Here is a 22,836-nt window from a genome sequence, read left to right on the forward strand (position 1 = left end):
AAGACTTGAACCCCAGCGTTCTGGCTTCCCAGCCCCAAATACTTGACCCCTGGGCTTTACTCTCTCTGTCAGCGTTACTTATCAGGTCTAGCTCATGTGTGTGCTTATTCCTGGCAGGCTTACCTTAAATTCATTCTCTCACCTGGAATAGTTTCCCCAGCTCCTTCCACAGAAACAGGCTCCCTTTCCCCCTACAGAGTTCTGCACAGAGTTCTGCACAGGCTACCTCACTGGTCCCCACAACAACCCTGGAGAGAAACCCTGTTATTCTCTGATGTGGACAGGGAAGCACAGAGAGGTTAAGTGACTTGCCCAAGATCACACAGCTAGCCGATTTGTAGCAGACATGATAGATCCGTGCCTGGCCTGCCGGCCTTCACGGTCCAGGCTAGTGCCCTGGTCTCACCTCTCCATCCAAACATCCTCCACCCCCCTTCTGTGCCCTCCTGGGGGAGCAGAGATTCACCATGAGCAGGCGGTGAGGGGCACACAGGCAGCAATGCCACTCAACCCGCCAGGAGGCAGGGAGTTGGTTGAATTTTATGCACCCCCTCAATGAAGCCAGCTTGGTCACATCATGCTTCTTTATTGAGCACCTACTGTGTGCAAAGGGGTACCACTTCGCAGCCTCAAAGGTGTTGGCCAGCCCTTACCAGCAGCCCCGTCCTTGGGAGAAAAACAGATGGTCCCATCCTGCCCCTATCCAAGACGCAGGGAAACGGGCAAACCTGTGTTTCCGCTGTTTGTCCCTACGTCCTCCAGCTCCACTTCCACCGTAGGAGACAACAGAGGTGCCTGTCTGTCAAGGGCAAGTTCAGTCTACACACCCCCATTTGGGGGAGAAAAAAACAACAACAAAAAAGCCAAACCACTCTCATGAAGCACTTATGGAAAGAGGAGCTTATTATAAGTCAAGCCAGCAGCAATAGGAAAGGGCCTGCTGGGCTGAGCGGTGCCTGTTGACAACCCGTCCCTGCCCCCAGGGTGGAGGGAGACTTAGTCCCTCCATCGTCCCCCAGGCGTAGTTAGCAGCGAGCTTGCCATTGTTGAGGGGTTTTTTTTAGTCCCTTATTCAATTACTTGTTTATTACCCTCTAAAGGATCATTTTCCCACTGGTGTTTCTTCTCCCACTGTGTCCTTTCTTTTCCTGTCCTTCAGCTGCTAACGCTTCTGCTCGCAAGGTGACAGAGAGCAGCCCCAAACCTGACACTGACAGTAGCGGGGCTCTACCGCCCCAGGAGTCACCTCTGGCCGCTGTTTTCATGTTGCTTCCGCTCCACTGTGGGGTCTGGTTTGCCCAGAGGCTGACCCGCGGGTCCTGGAGCCTGTGAGCTCTGGCTGAGCTCTCCCCTGCCTGGGATTTATGACAATTCAAAGCCTTCATTCAGTAAGGTGTCACACGAAGAAACTTTGAGCTCCATTTAGCTGTTCCCGCCCGGGATCAATTTTCTGAAATTATGGCATAATAATGGGGTTTTAAAGCCTTGTCAGTTCCAGGCAGAACAAAGGGGTTTATTTGATTTGAGCCTGCCTGCAAGGAGCTGGAGAAAGATGGTCCCGGCATTAGTGGAGTGACAGGTGTGATTGAAACCCCTCCTTGGGGGGCTGCACCCGAGACTCTGAATGGAGTGGGCAGGTCACCGGCTGAGTCACCCAGTGCGGACGGAGGGAGAGAGACTGAGTCTCTGCTGGAATTAAAAGGCCAGCAGCGGGTTTGTGAGCGAACACTCGTTCAGGGGATAACTAAATAGAATCAGTGAGAAAATGAAGGGTGGGGGGCCTTTGTGCGGGAGCCCTGTCTCCCCTGTGGGCCCACAGGTGGGTTTGTGACCAAAAGCTCGGCCTCTCTGGGCACCAGTGCCGAATCAAATCTCGGAGATAGAGTTTGGGGTGAAGTAGAAAAGGAGAGTTTTATTGCTTTGCCAGGCAAAGGGGGACACACCGGTTCTGCCTCGAAAAACTGTGTGTGTCCCCCGCCAGAGGATTTGATGAAGGGCTTTATAGCAGCGGTTCAAAGGGCAGGGGGCGGGGGGGTTCTCTAACAAGATTAGGGTGTGGTGAGCAGGGCCTGCACTCCCTTAATCTCATCTCAGGTGGTCGTCTCCCGATGTTTTAATTTATTTTATTTTTGGCTGCATCGGGCCTTAGTTGCGGCATGCGGGATCCTCATTCTCTCTAGTTGAGGCGCGGAGCTCAGGAGTTGCGGCGCGCGGGCTTAGTTGCCCCACTGCGTGTGGGATCTTAGTTCCCCAACCAGGGCTCGAACCCGCGTCCCCTGCATTGGCAGGCGGATTCTCAACCACTGGACCACCAGGGAAGCCCAGCGGTCATCTCCTGATCTTGATGAGTTTCTCTGGTCCCTTTAATCTTGCTTCGGATGGTTGCTTGGCTGCTTCTCTGTTGATTAGCAGCTGTTTGAATCCACCCTTCGGAACTCAGGGACGGTCACGGGGGCTGCTGCAGTCTTGCCTATAAGAAATGGGGGACAAAAAGGGCCTCCGTGCCAGGGAGCCCCACAGGGCCCCACTCAGTTTCAGGTCACTCTCTTGTCCGGTTCCTGCAGCCCGAGGACATGTATCTCTGATCTCCACATTGAGAGAAAGGAGTCTGTGCTGAGCAGACGTCGGACTGTCACGAGCCAGAGGTTTGAGAAGCTGGTCTCTGCTCCCAGGGGTCTTGTTTTAAAGGAGGGTGTGGCCCTGCCTGCCCCCTGGGGCCTCCGCGGCTCAAGAGTGCCTGGCACAGGTTTGGGAGACAAGACCCCGGCCCATAAGGAGCTTGGACCTCACCAGGGAGACGGGGCTGTTCTCCGGGCAGCCGCAGAAGCGCCCCAGCATCCGTCAGAGCCTTCCCTCCGTGGCCTGTGAGATTCCCACGGCGGGCCTGAGAGCCTGTGAGGTTCCGACGGGCACAAAAGACCAAAGGGCGGCCGAACCAGGAGCGTCTAATGACGCGTCCAAGATCGTGCCACAGGGTCAGCAGGAGCATTTCAGGGGAGGGTGAAAGCTCAGAAAGGTGGTGGGGGGTGATCAGCAGCCAGCCCAGGAAGCATCCAGAATTAGGGAAATTGGGGTTAGGCCTAGGAGTGCAAGCAGTTTGGAGAGGTCAAGCAGGGCCCGAGGGAGGTAGGGTGGGATGCGGCCTGGGAGGAGAGCCGAAGCAGAGGCCCGGGGTCCTGTGGGGGGTGGACCGGCAGCTCATCTGATGGATAGAGAGATGGATGGAAGGAAAGGGCAGACAGTGAATAGGCCAGTGCGTCCAGACGCCTGTGTGGACAGCGCCACACGCAGAGCTTGTCCAGAACGGAGATTCCAGGTCAGCGTGGTGCCCAGGAATCTGTATTTCAGCAAGCCCCCTGCGGTGGGGCTTCCGGCACAGCCCACACTCTATAAGAAATCCTGGGGGAAATGGACAGATTGCCCCTGCCCCACGTAACCATGCGGGTGTGTCCTGGTCCATTTTCTCTGCAGCTCCAGCCTACAGCAGGGGCACTTAAGCCCATAAGCAGAATCTGTACCCATTGTTCTGTGATTCTTTCTTTTGTTAATTGACGTGAAATTTACGTAACATGAACTAACTGTTTTAAGTGCACAGTTCGGTGGCATTTAGTACCCTCACCATGTCGTGCCATCATTACCGCCATCCTCCCAGGTGGCAACCTGGTGCCCATGTAACGATCTGTCCCTTTCCCCTTGTCCCCACCCCTGGCAACCACCAGTCTGCTTTCTGCCTCTGTGGTGGATTTATCTGTAGATATTCTGGATGCTTTGTATAAATGGAACCAACCATACGTTTTGTTCTATCGTCAGACACTTAATGAGAAGCGGTGGAGATCCTTCAGGTGAGCCGGGTCGGGGGACCGCTCCTCTGTCAAGCCCCTCGCCACGGGTGGGCCCTCCCCTGGGCCCCGCGGCGCATCGGCTTATGGACGCCTCACCGTAGGCCCCACAGTGGGCACTGTTATCAAGCGCATTGTACACACGTGGAGACTGAGTCTGACAGGCAGGTGGAGGGGCGCGGGCCCATGCCCAAGCTCATACCTGCTTCGAGCTGTCAGAGAGAGACAGCTGTCAGAACACAGTGAAGGAGAGACAGGCCTTCCAGAACTGGTGGTGGTGTGGGAATGGGCTCCAACCAAGGGGATCCCAAGCATGTGGGATCCTCCCGGACCGGGGCACAAACCCGCGTCCCCTGCATCGGCAGGTGGACTCCCAACCACTGCGCCACCAGGATAGATCCAGGGTTCATCACTCACCTGCTGCCTCTGGGCTCTTCTAGAAGAATGTGTTTGTCTAACACTGTGTCATTAAAACAAATGTTTGAAGGGAGAAGCTCAAACACCTGCTTGCACCCTGGCCTGGGTTCCCTCTTCACTACCTGCGATTTCTGCTGCACTGCCCTCTGGGCTCTGGAGTTTGGGGGGATGGTCTTTTCTCCTTGGCCCCCTCGTATGGCTGCTGGGGTCAAGGCCATCTCTTCATGTCTTTTGTACCCTGGACCGGGTTTGGCCCACAGCTTGTCCTCATGTGGGTGAAGCCACACCCCTAACCCCAGTCGATCTTGGGGTCAGAAGTCCTGGATCCAGGTTTCTGCTGTATATTAACCAGTCACCTGACTCCTCAGGGTCTCAGTTTACCCATCGGTGTGAAGGAGTGCGTTATCTCTGCGCTGAGGGCTTGCGGGTGGGATGAAAGGAGATGCCCCAAGCATACCCAGCACCTGACACCAGGTAGACACCACGTTATGTCTGTGTGATGTAGTTGGCACGTCAGCCAGGAGAACCATGATTGGGGACCTTGAAGTGAAGGGATGGGAACCTGGCAGGACCCGCTGCTGTCCACATGGCTGCTATAGAGGGGGAGGGCTGCAGGAGCACAGCTGCAAAGCAGAGGCCCTCGGTTTTCTTCCTGCCTCTGCCCAGTCCAGTAGCAGGTGAGTTTTCACGCTGCTCACGATGCCTGATTCTGAGCTGAGACCTCAGGACTGCCCCCAACTCAGCATGAGCCTTCCCATCACCCGTCCTACTGGCCAAGCCTGAATGTCACAGCTCCGCCCCTTTGCTACAGAGCAAAGGCGTGGCAAACTCAGAGCCAGAGAGCCCAGGCAATAGGACATGGTGGGGTCTGTGGCCCAGCAGAGAAGGCATGCCCAAACCTTGACAAATGGATTGTCACTCCTCGGCTCCAGCCTCCTGGTGCCAGAGTTTCTGATTTTTAAAGGAGAAGCAGGAAACTCATGATTTTATATAAAATGCCTGCATTTCTTAAACATAGCCGAGCACAACAAGCCTTGTCTATGTACCATCTCCACTCCTTGGCCTCCAAGGTGTGACCTCAGGTCCAGTCTCGATCCTGGTCAACCTACAGATACCCCTGGGAAAGGGCCCTTGTGTCTATCTTAAGACATTTAACAGTAAAATTCTAGAGCAAGAATGCCTGGGTTTAAATACCAGCTGCCTAGCTGTGTGACCTTGGACAAATTACTTAACCTCTCTGTGCCTCCATTTCCTCATCCATAAAATGGCAATACAAGTTTTGCTGTAATCATCCGACTTATTACGACTATAGTTGTTACTCCCGTAAAGAAAATCAAATATCTGTGCAGAAGGTCGGTCAAGTATGGTGGTTAAGTGTAGACTCTGGGGTCAAATAGAATTTGGTTCAAATCCCACTCCTGCTGTTAACCTGAAGTTGACCTTGGGCAGAGCATTTAATCCTCTGAGTCTCTGTCCTCACTTGTGAAAGAGTGAGTGGAAATCACTCCTACTGCATGGCGTTGTTTTGAGGGTTTGTGTAACTGGTGTCGCTAAATCACTAGCACAGAGCCTGGTGCAGGCTGAGTCCTCATTAAAAGGTAACAGTTATCACACTGCAGGCTGGTGAGTGGAGGGAGGGGGAGGTTCAGGAGGTAGAGGTGTGGGTCGGTGAGCCTAGGAATGGGGAGACATGGGGAGGCTGAGACAGGGAAGGTTAACAGGCCAGCTTCCCTGCTGTGCATGGAGCCAGCCCTCCTCCCTCACTCAGCCCAAGGTCTCAAAGGAGTCCTTGCCATGGGCAGGCAGAGGAGGCCAGAGAGAGTCAGCTGTCAGAACACAGTGAAGGAGAGACAGGCCTTCCAGAACTGGTGGCGGTGTGGGAATGGGCCCCAACCAAGGGCCTCCACTACAGTGACCCAGGGACACGTTGAAAGAGACAGAAGGAAACATCCTCACACCTTCCTTCTTAGGAGGCGGTGCAGGCTGCAGATGGGCCTGTCCCACCAGCCATATGTGTCTGCTGAGAGTACATTTGAATCGCAGGGAACTACATTTCCCAGGCTCCCTTGCTGTCCCATTTCCTGGAAGGCTCAGCCAATGGGAAGCCCTGATGGGGGGCGGATCAGAAGGCGGGAGGAAGGGAGAAGTCAGGGTATTTCTCCTCCTCTTCCTCTGCTTCCTGGGGCACCTGTGGCAAAGGTTTCGCCTTCTCCCTGGCTCTACCTCCCTCCAGAAAGCCCTTCCTCCATGATCCTAGCTTCTGGGCAGCTCCAGTTCCTGGCTCTGGGGACACCACCTCCCATTGTCCCGCCACCCCTAGATAGGCAGCAGCTTCCTGCTATCGCTAATCTCTGGGTGGTCTCACCATCCGCTGCCTGTCTTCTCAGCTCTTCCATTGTCTATGTGGCCAAGTCCCAGGATTAAATTACCCCAGTCCAGAAGACCTAAGAGGTTTCTGTTTCCTGGCGGGACCTGGTTGGTACAGTAGCTAATACTTGATGGGCAGATACCCATTATGCGCAGATAGGTGCAAGCTCGGAGGCCCTGTTCTCACTTCACCTTAATGGGGAGGCGGGCGTGTTCTCTGAACCAGGAGGTGAGTCAGATTCAGACCCATCTCTTGCCAGGTCCAACGCCTGTATTCTTTCCTGGTGAAGGATGATATTGGAGAATTTGCACTGAAGTCCTCATTGAATGTCCGTCTTCACACTGCCACTTATCAGATAAGCCATTTAATTCTGCCGAGCCTCAGTTTTCTCATCTGTAAAATGAGGACAATTATAGCAGCTCCCTCCTATGGTTACTATGAGGTTTAAATGAGATTAACACTTCATGTGATGGCTCTTTGAACAGTGCCTGGCACATAGCAGCTCAAGAATCCGGAGCTCTGCTTAACTTTATGGCCACCCTTATCACTACTCCAGCCCTCAGCCTCTGCTGATTTTCCTTCATGGGTGGGAAGAATTAATGATAAATGTTTCAGTCCGTGGTATCTCCATTTGCAAGTGTCTACCCATAAAAGCCATTCATTCATTCAGTGAGCTCTCTTGAGGCACCTGTCTGTGCCCCACACTGAGCTCTCCATGGGGGACCCAGATGACAAGGCCCCATCCCTGCCCCACACCCCAGAAGGGCCACGAGACATGGGACAGGGATCATAATGGAAGGTGGCATGAACAGCATGAGCAGGAGAGGTCCCTGCTCATGTGTCAGGAGGTTTCTTTCCTGACACTGAGGGGGATGATCGGAGGCTTCCTGGAGGAGGTGGCATTTGAACTATGCTTAGTCTGTTGGGAATACAAAGCAGGATGTAGCAGCTAAGAGTGCAGCTCTAAAGTCAGGCCACCTGCAGGGGTTTGAAGCTTGAGTGAGTGACCTTGGCTCCCCTTTCACTCTTTCTGACCCCACCTGTGACTTGGGGTCCCCAAGATCAATGGAGCAGGATGGTTAAGAGCAAAAGCTCTGGGACCAGCCTGCCCAGCCCCTCACCGGCTGGCAGAATAACCTTGGCTGGGACTCGGTTCCCCTGTGCCTCAGCTTTTTCAACTGTAAAGTAAGCAATAGGGACTTCCCTGGTGGTGCAGTGGATAAGACTCTGCGCTCCCAGTGTAGGGGGCCCGGGTTCGATCGCTGCTCAGGGAACTAGATCCCACAGGCAGGCTGCAACTAAGAGTTCGTATGCCACAACTAAGGAACCAGCGAGCCACAACTAAGGAGCCCACGTGCTGTAACTAAGGAGCCCGCCTGCTGCAACTAAGACCCAGATAAATAAATAAACCAAATAAATAAGTTTTTTTTTTAATGAGCGATAGATCATCCCTGCCTCACGGGGTCAGTGGGAGAGCTGAACAGTTTAATTCATGTGAAGTTCTTGGTCCAGCACTTGTTGCCCTCACTTACCAAATGGTGCAGAAGAGGAGAATGCTTTCATGGCATCTGACGTCGTGGGGCTTCTGAGCCCCTAACTTCCTGGTCTTCCTCCCTCCCTGCAGCCGCCACCTTCATGGAGCACTGGAAGCGGAAACAGATGCGGCTCAATTACCGCTGGGACCTCACAGGCTTCGAGGAGGAGGAGGTGAGTGGGCTTGGCAACTGCGCCCCCACCCCGTGCCCTCCCGCGTGTCCCCCGCGGCCCCCACCCTGTTGCTTCTGGGAGACTCACGTGGAAGCCCTATAGGGTCCTAAAGCCCAGGCAAGGCTGCTCCCTGCCTGCCTCTCAGTTCACGTCCCTGATGTTTGAATCCCCTGCAGTTGCCAGGGCAACCGTATGATGTCTGTTCTAGTGGTTTTGATCTCCATGCTCACATGGACGCACCACCCAGCAGCGTGGTTGGGGACTCAGGCCAAGGCTTACCATGCTGATCTCATCCTGTCTGGGGGCAGCACCGCGGGCCTGGGGAGGGGATCACCACCACCCATGAGGCTGAATCCCCAAAGGCAGCCGTGAGGCTTTGCCCCGGGTGCCAAACCCACAATCCTCAGAGCCAGCTCTTGGCCTGCAGTCGGACGTGGCTGAGAAGTGGGGCAGATCCTTCACTAGTAGAGGGAAGCCACGTACTGGGCATCTTTGTGCACCAAAGAGAGGGGCAGTCGGGGTCGAATGGCCACTGCAATGGCGGGTGGACCCCCCTCCCCGGGGTTGCTCAGGAGAAACTTTGCCAGTGCCCCATCCCGTATTGCCAGCTCCAGCCAGAATCCCTATGGTATGAGTGGGAATAAAAAGGAACAAGGTCTCCCAAATAGCAGAGCCATTAGGTGTGGCCACAATGACCACAGCTTCATGTTATGAAATCTTTTGCTCAGTTTTTTAAAGAGAAACTGCTCATCCATTTTCACTGTAATGTGAAAATCTCTTCCATCATCTTTTTAAACATCCCTATTATTATATTTCCCCACACACGCACTCCCTTGAAGACTGGATCACTTTTCCGCCAAATGTGTAGCTGAGAATCCCCTGTGCAGGCTCTGTGCTGAAAGTATTGTCAACAGACAAGGGTGCTAGTTTGCTGGAAGAGGCACCAGCTTAGTGGAGATGAGACGGCCTCTGGGACCAGGCTGTTCTTGCACCACCCTCGCTGTGTGACCTGGGACAAGTTGCTTAACCTTTCTGTGCCTCAGTGTCCTCACCTCTCAAACAGGGATGGAGGAGTAGGGTTTGAGGGGGTCTCCCTGGGTCGGCAGATATAAAGCACTTCAAGCAGGGCCTGGCACCAGCGGGTGTCCCTTAACCCGTCTCCCACCTCTGGGTTCAACCTCTTCCCCAGTGGGTCTCATCGTCCCGTTTCACAGATGGCGGGGCCGAGGCTGATGCAAGGAGAGCCACGCAGCTCCTTAGGGGCAGAGACAGGCGTGGAATGCCATTCCCCATGACGGGCCCTGGGTCACCTGTCTGCCAGAGCGTGTTCTAAAGCTTCAAATAGAACAAAACGCAGTGTTGTCTTGTTATTTTGGAAGTAGATTTAGAACATCCCTTTTCATGATGTCCCTGGGGTTGGGGCAGTTCGATCCCTTGGGGACCCATCCCGTGAACTCTTCACCCTGATGGCTCAGACCCTAGATGGTGGGGTGGCGATCAGAGCCACTGGGCACGGGTCCCCAAGGACCCTGAATGAGTCCCCGAAAGCGAGCCCCCCACGGCTGGCCAGGGCCTCTTCTGGGGTTAGTCACTCGAGACGAAGAGGCAGCCTGTCCACGACATGACCCCAGGTGTCCGCTCTCGGAGCAGAAGGAAGCCTGTGTACCCAGTCATCTGGCCTGTGTGTTCCTTCCCTGAGTCTAAGACAGTTCAGCCCAGCACTCCCTCGGGAATCACCTAGAACATGTGACCTGCGGAAGCAGCAACACACGTGGTCACCCTAAAGTAGCATCAGCCTTTAGTGAGCCCTCCTTATCCACCCACGTCCAACTACCTTCATCCAGGTTCTTAAGTATATCATCTTTAGCAGACGTAGCCGGTTTCTTAAAAAAACAACACTAGTAATGAAATCTTTTTGTTTTTGTTTTACGTTTCTGGTTCCCGGAAGGAGGCCGTCAAGGTTTGGAATTTTTTGTCACTCCTCTGTCTTCCAGTAGCCTGTCTCCCCGGGAGAGGGACCTTCTCGCACACCTGATCCGTCTGTTTCTGCTGAGCGGTTCCCTGCAGCTCTTCCACGGCGGGCAGGGGTCTCCGTTTCCTCCCCCACCTCTGGGTCTCTCTTAACCCCTGTTCTTCTGTTCCAGTGCACTTCGCTGATCTGCTCTGGGCTCTCCCGAGGTCTGGTGCCTCTGGTCTGCCCCCGCTTGCTGACACTTACTGCCATCTCTTCTGACCCCCACAGCTCCAGATAGGATATTCTCAGGGGCCAGTTCATGGTTGGGTGTTCAGAGTGAGTGGCCTGCAGGATGGGCTGCAGCCTGGTGCAGACTGACCTGCCTGCAGGACACAGAGCCCGATTCTGTGGCCTTCCCAGTGGGCTAGGGCTCCCCACAAGGTAGAGAATTCTGGATGAACTGCATACAATGAGTTCTAAATTGGAAATGGTACAAACAGCCAGCTAGGAACTGGCCCCAAAGGGTGTCCAAGGGAATGTCTGGGCTGATTTTGCCACGCGTGCTCCTCCTGAGGGTCTCAAACTCACAAAATTAACAAAGGCTCCCCGCTGACTTGGTTTCTTTTGCAGGACCATCCCAGAGCCGAATATGAAGCCAGAGTTTTGGAGAAGTCTCTTAGGAAAGAATCCAAAAGCAAAGAGGTACGGTGGCCGCTGCCAGTTGGCTTTCCCAGCAGTAAAACATTCTACATTCATCAACATTTCAGACCAGGGATCAGCAAACACTGTGTAGTCGGGGGGCCGGCTCCCAGACAGGGCCAGATAGTAAATATTTTAGACCCTGCAGGCCTGTGTCATAGCAACTCAACTCTGCCATTGTAGGATAAATACAGCCATAGACAACAGGTAAACAAATGGGTCTGGCTGTGTTCCAATAAAACTTTATTTATAAAACAAACAAGGGGCCGATTTGTCAAACCTGCTAGAGTAGAGATCTACCTTTTTGATCTATCCTGAGGGTGATCTCAAACTTCAGCCAACATTTCAACATCAAGAGCCGAGTAGCTTTGCAGCTTTTTTGCTCTGGGTGGTCATTATGTCCAGCCCTCCAGTTCTACATTGAGTGATGGTTGGAAGGGTTTTGCCCCAACAGGGTCCCTGAGCAGCTGGCCAGTTCCTTGTCTCACTCACAGACCATGAGAATGAGAGAGAGAAGTGTTTTTGTGAAGTTCCTGAAGCCATCACCTTTTTTATAATAAATGCCTTTCTTTTTCCCCAAAACCTCTCATTCAAATTGGCAGTCATGTTTGCAGCCTGAATTCTCACAAACCTCTGGGGGTGCTCGGTTATTTTTTTAATGGAGGTTTTTTATATGACATGGGACAAGCACAGAGCACCCGGGCCCTTGTCAACCTCTCACTGAGGCTGGAAAGTCAGGTCCTGAAGGGATGGGGAGCAACTGTAGGACACTCTTCCCTGATCCCGGTGTTCTGGGTCACACCTGCACCATCGGCCTCCGGGAGTGACCAGAGCGAACCCCTGCATCGATCTTTTCTTGTCATTGTGTCCCATGGACAGAGTTTGCTGGTACAGAGTGGCTGGGGGTCCCAATTACCAAAAGTCCCCTCTGGGGGGGCAAAGTGGGTGCAGCAAAACCCCCTCTCGGGCCCCAGTTCCCGTAACAGAGCAAAAGCCCAGCTCAGTCCTCCTGCAGCCAGAAAGCGGGTGCACTTCCCGGAACTCAGAGTCTGAGAGGGACCGAGGGTGCAGAGAAAATAACCACAAAAGCATGAGTCCTCACCCCAAAATGAGAAGACTGTCCTTTTAACTTAACACATCAGAACGCATGTCCCGAGCACATCGCCTTCGGAGCAGCCGCCCTGTGGCCTTGAACCAAGGGCTCCAACAAGGAGCCCCCCATGGGCTGCGTCCCCTCTCCTAAAGGGAGAGGCGTGGTCGCCGCTGCTCTGAAGCCCCCAGGCCCCCATGGTGAGCCACCACGACCCGCGTGCAGTGCAGCATCCTCGCCCCCCAACAGTCCACCCCACGGCTTTACGGTGGCCCCTCGTAGCGTGAACGTGGTTGGGATTTCATTCCTTCCTAAGGAGAAAAGGGCTCGGTGGCCCACGTCACATCCACTTAAGTCCGGGGCTCGACCAAGCCCGAGTGCCGGGCCTGGGCAGCCGTGCCAGATTCCCGGTCACTCTGCTTCTTGGCTTTGACCCGAGCTCTTTGATCACCAGAACGACAAAGGTCGGGGTTCATTTCTGCCAGCCTCTGATGGTGACGCCAGGCCCCGAATGCCTCCGTGGGGCCACACCCTCCCTTGATTTTCTCCTCCATTTCCCTGGCTCCCAACTTTGTGGTTTTCATTTTTCCAGCTAAGGCACCAAATCTGTTTAGGAAAGAAAAGATCCACCCCTTCACTGACGTGTTAGGATTCTGAGTGTGGCTTCCTTCACGTTGGCGTAAAATGCTCAGGGTCATCCTCGCCTTTGCATAAGATGCGCCGTCTGAATTACGGCCACCGTCTGGTGAGAGGGGCCCCATGGAGCCCACCGAGCGTCCAGGCTGGAGTTTTCATTTCCATTACCTTCGTGGCAGCCTTTCTTTTAGAATGCGGGTCTCTGCCATCTCTGATGGGTTTAAGATGCCCAGAGCCTGAATCAGCCCCAGCAGCCGGCACAGCCAGGGGTGCGCTGGCTGCCCAGGGGGCCGATGGGGGCCTGGGTGGTGGTCTCACCCCACGGTGCTCTCTTGTTTCCTCCACCCGCCCCAGAAGCGCCGGCACCGTCCGGAGGAGCCAGCAAACAAATGGAGGCAGAGGGTTAAGACAGCCATGGCGGGGGTGAAACTGGTACATGTCACGTCGGGCCGTCGCGAGGCTTGAGTGTTTGCAGACGACCAAAGTCCACTGTGTTTTCCTCAACCGACTGACTGCTGTATTATCCTTTTAACATTCACATCCACGTTCCTTTGCCTTCCTTCGGCACCCACGGGCTGTGACGTGTGTTGAGATGTGTCTGCATGGCTATGGTGGGTTCGTAGGGGGAGCTCGGCTGTCTCTGGAGCTTGTGAAATGTGCCTGTCACAGCTGCCTGCCAGCGGTCCCTGGTCTCATTAACATGCATGCCACCTGCCCTGGAATGTGTGGCCTCGGGTGTCATGCCTGCCAGCATTCTTTGACCTCGTCCATGCATTTTTCCCGTTAAAAATCCACCCCATTCTTGAAACATCCCAGGTTAGCAACAAGCGTCCACTTCAGATCCCTCCAGACCCTGCTGTCCCTGTGCCAGAGCCTTCGGACCACATGTCCCCGCTCTCCGCCATTGCTACGTGGCAGGCAGCGTTTGAACTTAGAGTGCTGGTGGCTTGTTTCAACTTGCTCTGCAAAGGAAATTTACTATTATGGTCTGGGTGGTGAAGGAAAACAGCTTAGATCTTCTGGCCTTGGAAATGAGACCTTCAGCCAAGAAAAGGAGTCCAGGCTTCTCCCAGACGGGGGTCTGATCATCTAATTTAGAAAAGCCTCTGGCACCATCACGCCCCGTACACAGAGGACTCACTTTTTTAGACAACTATTATTATTTCTATCATTTCGTAGCATCATTTCATCGGGGATAAGGCCCCAGATGCCAGATGTTTGCATTCATTCATCATCATTTCTTTTTAACTGTGTTTCTGTTGTCCAAGTTGTTTGCGCCCATACATACGTGCACACACACATCTTTCCACTGGGATGGTCCCCACCGCTGACCCAGCCCTGTTCGTGTTGTAGACAGACAAGGTGAAGCTGACCTGGAAAGACCGGTTCCCAGCCTACTTCACCAATTTGGTCTCCATCATCTTCATGGTGAGCTCTGGGAGGTAAAGGAGGGAGGTGTACCAAGGTGTGCGGTGCTCACCTGGATGGGGCCAGCCATCCTCGTGGCAGCTGTGTTCATCCCAGGCTGCAGTGACCCCCAGGGAGCTTCCCAAGCCCTGGGGCCCGTGCGGTGGTTTCCTTTGGTCCCCGACACACATCTTTCATTCTGAGAGTGACACATATAAGTAAGTAGTCATTCAAACCCAGGAGTTCACAGGTATTATTTAAGACAAAACGGGGGGCTTTTAAAGAAAACCAGTAAGTGAAGAACACACGGGACAAAAATCAGGACGATGCCACTCAGGTGACGGAGGGCCCGTGACGCCAGGCTCATCCGGACGCTGCTGATTTGAATAAATTGCCAACACCGTGGCCGGCTCTATTAGGGGATTTTAATCCCCAGTTAATTGGGCTGCATCCCTGGAAGGCCTCAGGCCCATGCTAGCCGTGCTTTCATTCCCCCCCACAATGGGTCAGGGCCACCTGTGGTCAGTGTAGCGATGACCTTGCTATCAAGGTCATCCGCATGGCCGCTGTGGACCAAGGGCTGGGCTGTGCCCAGTGGCCTGAGGGCCTCACACCTGCCTGTTCCCCTCCTGCTGATGAGGAAACGGAGGCCAGAGGTCTCACCCCATCCCCAGGCCAGAGGCCAGGCAGATAGTCTGCCCTGAGACACCCCCCGCCCTTCCGTATGAACTTGGAGACCCACAGGTGGGCTTGCCTTGGTTTTCCACTGGGGGTGGCATCTGAGGCCCCCTAACCTGAACAGTTGGAAGCAGAGGGAGGACTCCGTTTCCCCTAACGCTCTCTCACATGGCAAGAAGGATCTCTCTGATGTAAAGAAATCTGTGGTGGGGACCCCCAAGACCACGGATTGGGAGCCACTGGGGGGTGGGGGGAGGGCCGTTGGGCTGTCAGGATGACTGGGTGGCAGTGGGCCCAGCCGTGTTTTGAGGGTCCTGGAGCACACCCCCCAAATGCACAGGAGTGCTGGCAGGGTAATGTAGGATGACGTGGTCCCTGCCCGGAGCATCCCCGAGGCTCACCCGACAGGGGACGGGGTGCGGGAAACGGGGGACTCAGGCACCAAGGTTCAGCCCCTCCTGGCAGAGAAGAAGCAATGTCAGCACAGAAGGTCCAGTGAGGGGATGACAGGAGGTGGGAGGCTGTGGGCCCTTCTGTGCCACGGCAAGTTTGGACAAGAGCCCTCGTGTTACGGGTCACTTCCTTGATTAGTCTTCAGGGGGGTTTGAGTTTCTCTTGAAACTCTCATAATAAAGATCAAGATGGTGGGCAGTGGAGTGCTGGTCTGGCACCTCCCTCAGGTGTCTCTGGCCTTCTGCGCACCTGTCCTGTGCCTGTGTCCCTCTTGGTCACAACATGGCTGCCCCACCTCCAATATCACCTCCACTTTCCAGGCAGGAGGAAGGGGAAGGAGACAGAGGCCAGTGGAGGCAGCCCCTCTTTGAATGTGCTTTCTCAGAAGGCCTGCCCACACCTCTGCTTGCATCTGGCCACCCCTGTCTGCAGAGAGGCGGGGAAATGGGCACATTGTCACTGCCGCAAAGGTGGGACAGTGGGTAGGGAACTAGCTGACCCTTGAGGTACTGGGGACCCCATCACAGATGAATCAGTTTTGTCCTGCACTCGGGAGCTTCATTCTCTGAACAAATAGCAGGCGAGCACCTACAAGGTGCCCCCATGCTCCTGGCCCTGGAGACGCTGGTATGAACACAATGACCAAACCCTGGCCCTCACAGCCCTTTCCTTCCAGAGGGGGCATTGCACCCAGGAGGGAACTCAGCTATAGGGCTTGTCATGGGGGTGCACCGGCCTTCTGACAGGGAAAGGGGGCACCATGCTGAGTCACCCTGCAGTCCTGGCACCCCATCTGCACCTCCACACACAGGCAGGAGGGACATCCCGGAGCCCAGGGTGGTGCCTTCCCCTGGGAGGGGCCTCTTGGCAGGAGCGCGGGATTTTCCCAGGAAAGCCCGCATTCCGGGAGCTGGGAGCTGGCGGCGAGAGGTACCCACACCTCACCACAGGGCCCCCCCTTCATCAGGACGTTCCCCGGGCGTGTGTGGTCACCGTTCAGTCGCCCGCAGATATGGACAGCTACAGAGTTACTGGCCCGAAATTTACAATAAGAGCTTCCTGGGAGATGCCTGTCGCTGTGGCCTCCCTCTGGGGTGAAGCAGCCACAGCCCTTCCAAGCTGCAATCAGAGGCACACAGCATGGCTCCATGCCCCTCCAGGGCTGTCCTGGGAGCCTCGAGGGGCCGTTCTGGCAGGGGTGGGCCACCCTGCACAGCCTCAATGGGAGTGACATGCCCGGGACCCTGGGCACACAGAGGGTGCAGTGTAGTCGGGCTCGGGTGACAGCCCTGCACAGCTGCCCTCCATTCAGTGTCCCCTCGGGACTGGCATTTGCAGGAATCCGCATTCTCAGGGCAGGACACAGTGAGGACAAGGTCTTCCAGGGCGAGTCAGGGCCTTGGAGGGTTAGGAAGACGAGCCCAGGCAGACACACGGCTCCACGCGGAACAGACTTGTCATCCTAGCCTAGCCCGGCCTCTCGAGCGGCCGCCAGTCCAAGTTTTAGGGAATGTTCTGGTCCCACAGTGGTTTGGGCAAGATGAGGGTCTCGTTCCCAGGGACAAGCCGAAGGGTGTGGGTGGCTCCCGGCGAGGTCGGGAGAAGGGACCCCATCCGTCTGTCCCAGCCAGGCCTGCAGCGTTGCCGGTGGGACCAGACCATCCCACGCCCCACCCACCTCCTGCAATAGCATCAAGAACGTCACCGCTTCCACTCAGGGTCATCCAGGCTGGGGGGAAGCCCCCCCTGCAGTTAGCCTGCCGTCACACAAGCCAGGCAGCTACTGGGGTTGCAGCGACCCTAAGTCCTGTCGGGGACGGTGGGCAAGATGTCTCGATGCCCCATAGTGAGCAGCAGAACCTTGCCCTCCGAGCTTGGTAGACACACCCAGAAAATCCCAGTTCACGCGCTGGGTGACCTGGCCTGGTGGCCCAACCTCTCTGAACATCAGTCTCCTCTTCTATAAGACAGAATCTAGCCACTCATTCATCTGTGAAGTTAGCACCCATAAAGCCCAGGGCATTTGGTGGGTGACAAGAAGCACCCATCTTTGTTTTGCAGTGGAAGTGCTCCTGGGTGGGGGGACAGCTGGGCCCAGGGAGCTGGGGGAGGTTGTCCGATGGGCCCAGGGGGACCCGGCCAAGAGCGTCCCCTCCTCCCCCCGCAGGTCGCAGTGACCTTCGCCATCGTCCTCGGCGTCATCATCTACAGAATCTCCACGGCCGCCGCCTTAGCCATGAACTCCTCCCCCTCCGTGCGGTCCAACATCCGGGTCACGGTTACGGCCACGGCGGTCATCATCAACCTGGTGGTCATCATCCTCCTGGACGAGGTGTACGGCTGCATAGCCAGGTGGCTCACCAAGATTGGTGAGTGCCCCGGCCAAGCCCTGGAGCCTGGCGGCCCCAGGTCACCTCCCTCCGGCTGTGGGGCCTTGGGCTGGTCACTCACCCTCTCTGAGCCCCACTGCTGTGACAACTGAGGGAAGTGGTCAGCCTGGCCCGGGGCAGTGGCTCAGCAGCGTGTGTCTCACTCCTTCTAGAGGTTCCAAAGACGGAGAAGAGCTTTGAGGAGAGGCTGATCTTCAAGGCTTTCCTGCTGAAGTTCGTGAATTCCTACACCCCCATCTTTTACGTGGCGTTCTTCAAAGGCCGGTAGGGGCTTCTTCAGTGACTGAAACGCACTGCTTTTCCGCAGTCCAGTAGAAGGCTCCCCTCCCTCATCTCTCTTCAGGTGGGAGGCACCCGGCCCAAGACAGAGCAGTCGGTGTGGCTCCCACTGCCGCCGAGTTTGGGGAGAGGCCTGGCTCCTGCTGGGCCCCCAGGGAGCAGGGTCCCCTAGGAAGCAGGGACCCTAGACTTTGGGGATGCCAGGCAGCAGGGACCCTGGGAAGCAGGAACCCTAGACATCGAGGAGCCCAGGGAATAAGGACCCCGGGAAGCAGGGACCCCAGGGAAGAGGGACACCAAGCAGCAGGGACCCGGGAAGCAGGGACCCTAGACATTGAGGACCTCAGGGAACAGGACCCTGGGAAGCAGGGACCCCAGGCAGCAGGGACACCAAGCAGCAGGGACCCTAGACATTGAGGACCCCAGGGAACAGGACCCTGGGAAGCAGGGACCCCAGGCAGCAGGGACCCCAGGCAGCAAGCTCCAGGGGTTCCCACAGTGCAGGGGGTGAGGGCTGCAGGAGAAGATGCAGGAAAGGCAGCCGCTGGTGTTCCAGGCTGGTGGGGGGTGAACCCCATGCCCTGACCCTCTGGAGCCGTCCTGGGTTTATCGGGGCCTGTGGCCCACCCACCAAGACTCCCCACCACCCCTCCGCCTAGGGGCTGGCAGGGCTGATCCCAGAACCCCTCCCGAAGTCACCTTCCTCGGCATCATGTGATTTATAAGTACCACTCCACCCTGGGGTCCTGGAGCTGGGCCAAGGTGCACCGGCCCCCCCTGAGAGCACCCACATCAGAGCAGGCTCTCAGAGGGCCCCTACTCCCACAGCCCACAGGAGGCTGAGAGGCGGCCTCAGGGACCACCCGCACCCCAGCCAGTCCGCGGTCCCCAGCGTGGTTCCGTGACCCTGCCACGGCGGGTGGCACCCTCTGCCCTTAGGCTGCTGTGCCTTCTTCCCCTCCTGGGCTCCCTCCCCTCTATCTGCCCCTCAGCCTCTTGGTTTCCTGTTGAAGCTATGTTTTCTTACCCACCTGTTGGTTTGGGGATCACATGAACGTTCGACCAACAGAAAACCCCTGTGGCTGATTCTTAGGCAGTGAAATGGGCGGAGGGAAAAGCCTGTGAGACACCGGAGGCTCTGACCTGGGGAGTCATGGCACGGCCCAGTCCCCACGTGGGGGTCTCCGCGAGCCCGCTCTCCCCTCTCTAAATGACCCCCAATTGTTGCAGGTTTGTCGGACGCCCAGGCGACTACGTGTACATTTTCCGTTCTTTCCGGATGGAAGAGGTAACGAGATCGTACGCGCTGCTCCGCTCTGTTGGTTCTGTCCACACGGCAAACCTGACAGCTCCCTGCCCTGAGAGACCCCTGCTCTGTTCTCCAGCTGCAGGGACGGGGCTTCGCTCTTCTTTGGCCTGTCCATATAGGATTACCCTAAAAGGAGAACGTCTCTTCAGGGTCATGGAAGCCAAAAAGTTACACCCACTTTTCTTTTTTTTTTTCTTTTTCTGTAAGACCTTGAATGTTTTTCTCTTTGGTTAAGATGAATTAGTGAGGAAAAAACAGGACTCAGCTACACTTCTTTTACTTTAACATTGAAATGCCCACCTCTCTTCCCGCCAAGCACAATGCTGGTGACCTTTGGCTTCTGCTCAGCGATTCCTGCCACTCCAGGTCTGGTGAGTCGTCCAGCTGCCTTCTGCCGCTGAGTCCTGGCCCCCAGGCTTGCTCTGTCAGACCAAGCCGGTCTTCAGGTCTCAGGGAAACCAGTCCAAATTTCCAACTTCCAGAATAATTCAGCATATCGGAAAAGAAGACTCTTTTTTTTTTTTTTTTTTTTTGCGATACGCGGGCCTCTCACTGTCGTGGCCTCTCCCGCTGTGGAACACAGGCTCCAGACGCTCAGGCTCAGCGGCCATGGCTCATGGGCCCAGCCGCTCTGCGGCATGTGGGATCTTCCCGGACCGGGGCACAAACTCGTGTCCCCTGCATCGGCAGGCGGGCTCTCAACCACTGCGCCACCAGGGAAGCCCCAAGAAGGCTCTTTTTTTATCACGGTCTTCTTGATAAAGATTCTGTGAAACAGGGTAGGGAGGATTGGGGTGGGCATCAGGTACAGGGTGATCTGGCTGCCTGGGGCACAGTCTAGAAGTTCAACTGCCTAAATGCCAGCCCCTGAACATCCCAAGACATAGGCCTCATCCGCAGTAAGGGATGTTTGCAAAAAGCCCACGACGTGCTCCCCCACTATATAACACATCATTTACATAGATGGCACCCTGTTAAGCTCTTTAATGGTTGGAGAAGTTGGGGAAATGCCTTTGTGGAGTAGAATAAAGCAGAGGAAGTTTTTGGGTTTTTTTAATGAGATTGATGGCTGTCCCAGATAAATTTTTTGGTAATGGTATATAAAGTTTTGCTCAGGACTCAGAGAGCAGTGAGCTGTGCCCCAGAGTGTCACTCAGTGTCCCTTGAGTTCCCTGCACTTGGACAAGTTAAGCTTCTGACGGCCTGCCCGGCCCCCAGTACAAGCCCACGAAGGACAGGGCATGAGGCCTCTCCGAGGGGTGGCCGGCTTCCTCACCCCACGGCTTCCCAGCTGCACGGCCCAAGCCTGCGTGGCCCTGGGGAAAGAGCAGCCCTGAGATCCAGCCCCACCGCTGCCTACTCCCTGGCAGTGTGCTCCACTCTGAGCCTTGCTCCAGCCCCGAGAGCCTGTCGGCCAGGTTGTACTAGCTTCCGGGAGCTGCTGTAACAAGATACCACAGACCAGGTGGCTTAAAACAGCAGAGATTTATTCTCTTATGGGTCCAGAGGCCAGAAGTCCAAAATCAAGGCATCAGCAGGGCTACGCTCGCTCCGAAGGTTCTAGAGAGGGTTCCTCCAGGCCTCTCTCCCAGCTCGGGCAGCCACGGGCAATCCTTGGCCTCCCCCTGCTCATCAATGGGCCTCTCCAATCTCTGCCTCGTCTTCACGGGGCTTCCTCCTCTCTGTGTACCTGTGTATTTCCTCCTCTTATCAGGACACAAGCAATCGGAGCAGTGTCCCCCCTATGCCAGCGCGACCTCACCTCAACTCGGTCACATCTGCAAAGACCCTATTTCCAAATAAGGTTCCGGGGGTTCAATGTGGAGGGCACAATTCAACCCTCAGCCCGAGGGCCGACCTCCCCTCGCTGGGAGCTGAGGTCGCCTCTCCTGATAGGCAGGGTGGGGGCAGGGGCTGACGCCCGTTCTCTGTGCTGCAGTGCGCCCCGGGGGGCTGCCTGATGGAACTGTGCATCCAGCTGAGCATCATCATGCTGGGGAAGCAGCTGATCCAGAACAACCTGTTTGAGATTGGCATCCCGTGAGTAGCATCAGCTTCAGGTCACAGCGGAGCAAGGGGGCGATCAGGGCCTTGGGGTGCTCGGGAGACTCTTGCAGTAGTCTGGGTGACAGGTGATGTGGGGCCAGGACCAGGGTGGGGGCACCGGAAACAGGGAGGTGGTGAGGACACAGGAGGAAGATGGGCTGTAGCCACCCCTAGTGGACGAGGCCAGGGACGAGGCCAGGATGACCCCTGCTCCCAGCTGGCTGAGGATGCAGGGTACCCATAGGTGGCCCCAAACCCACGTGCCAGCCTCCATGGTCCAAGGCAGCCAAGTCTGCTTGGGCCCGGCCAGACCCCTGACACCTGAGGGGCCCTCCCTGGCCTCCGTTTCCTCATGTCACAAACAGAGCAGTGATGCTTGCCCCCTGCCCCTGGGGAAAACGGCAAAGGAAATCCTCAACAGAGGGGTCATCACAAAGATGTTAGTTCGGGATTTAGAACACTCGATGGCTCAGAGAATTGGAAAAACAACTTGGAGGTGCCGGACCCCCAAGCCCACCTTCCTGGAAACCTAACCGAGGTGACCTCATGTGTCTTTCAGGAAGATGAAGAAGTTCATCCGTTACCTGAGGCTGAAGCGCCAGAGCCCCTCTGACCACGACGAGTACGTGAAGAAGAAGCAGCGGTACGAGGTGGATTACACGCTGGAACCCTTCGCGGGCCTCACCCCGGAGTACATGGAGATGAGTGAGTGACGGGAGGATCCTGTCCTGGGAGACGGGGCAGGGCGGAAAAGGGCCAGCTGGCCGCCTCGGGCTCGCCGCGGTCCCTGCACGGAGTGGGACACGCCCAGGACTCAGCCGTGTCACCTGCAGCTGTGTCGCTGGATGGGAGGACGCCCAGAGGCGGCACATGACTCCCAGGAGTGGGGCAAGAGAGAGAGGGGACAGGCCAGGTGTGGCCTGCACGGCAGCCACCTGGAGCCTCCCTGACCCCACCTCCGACCTCTCCCTCCACTTGGGCCACACTGGCCTCCTTGCTGTTACCCAAACCCATAGAGGTCACTCCTGCCAAGGGGCCTTTGCATGGGCTGTGCCCTGCCCAGAATGCTTTCCCCTGGTATGAGCGTCACTCCCTCTCTCCCTTCCTCCAGGTCTCTGCTCCGAAAGTCCCCCACCAGAGGGGCAGCCCCTCCCCCTGCTTTCTGGTTCTCACCACAGCTGATATCTTTGGTCCCCATCCCTCTCTCCTTCCTCCGCCATCTGCCTCTCCTGTAGAATCAAAGCTCCATGAAAGCAGGTCTTTTTTCTTCTTCACTGCTGTACCCCCTGCCCCTAGAACAGGTCCAGCTATACACTGGGTGCTCAATACATGCTCCCTGAACGAATGGATGAGTGAAGGCTGAGACTCACGCAGAGGGGTCCCACAGTGTCGTGCCCCCTAACCACCATGGACAGCTTATCTTAAATGCTGGGGGACTTCCCTGGCGGTCCAGTGGTTAAGACTCTGGGCTTCCACAGCCGGGGCCCTGGGTTTGATCCCTGGCCGGGGAACTAAGATCCCTCAAGCCTCGCAGTGCAGCCCCAAAAAAATTTTTTAATGCTGG

The 22,836-nt window shown here is 56.0% G+C and overlaps 1 protein-coding gene across 1 annotated transcript in view; it reads left to right on the forward strand.

The window, feature by feature from the left end:
* Positions 1–22,836, forward strand: part of ANO1 (anoctamin 1) — a 167,777-nt gene that overhangs the window by 125,742 nt on the left and 19,199 nt on the right. Inside the window, exons 14-22 of the mRNA XM_081239285.1 lie at positions 8,249–8,331; positions 10,916–10,987; positions 13,065–13,142; positions 14,064–14,138; positions 17,416–17,617; positions 17,791–17,902; positions 19,148–19,205; positions 21,166–21,266; positions 21,832–21,977. Of these exons, the coding sequence (XP_081095411.1) occupies positions 8,249–8,331; positions 10,916–10,987; positions 13,065–13,142; positions 14,064–14,138; positions 17,416–17,617; positions 17,791–17,902; positions 19,148–19,205; positions 21,166–21,266; positions 21,832–21,977 (927 nt within the window). The remainder of the gene's footprint in view (positions 1–8,248; positions 8,332–10,915; positions 10,988–13,064; positions 13,143–14,063; positions 14,139–17,415; positions 17,618–17,790; positions 17,903–19,147; positions 19,206–21,165; positions 21,267–21,831; positions 21,978–22,836) is intronic.

The sequence above is a fragment of the Mesoplodon bidens genome, assembly GCF_964165515.1.
Source record: "Mesoplodon bidens genome assembly, chromosome: 7".
Classification (NCBI taxonomy): domain Eukaryota; kingdom Metazoa; phylum Chordata; class Mammalia; order Artiodactyla; family Ziphiidae; genus Mesoplodon; species Mesoplodon bidens.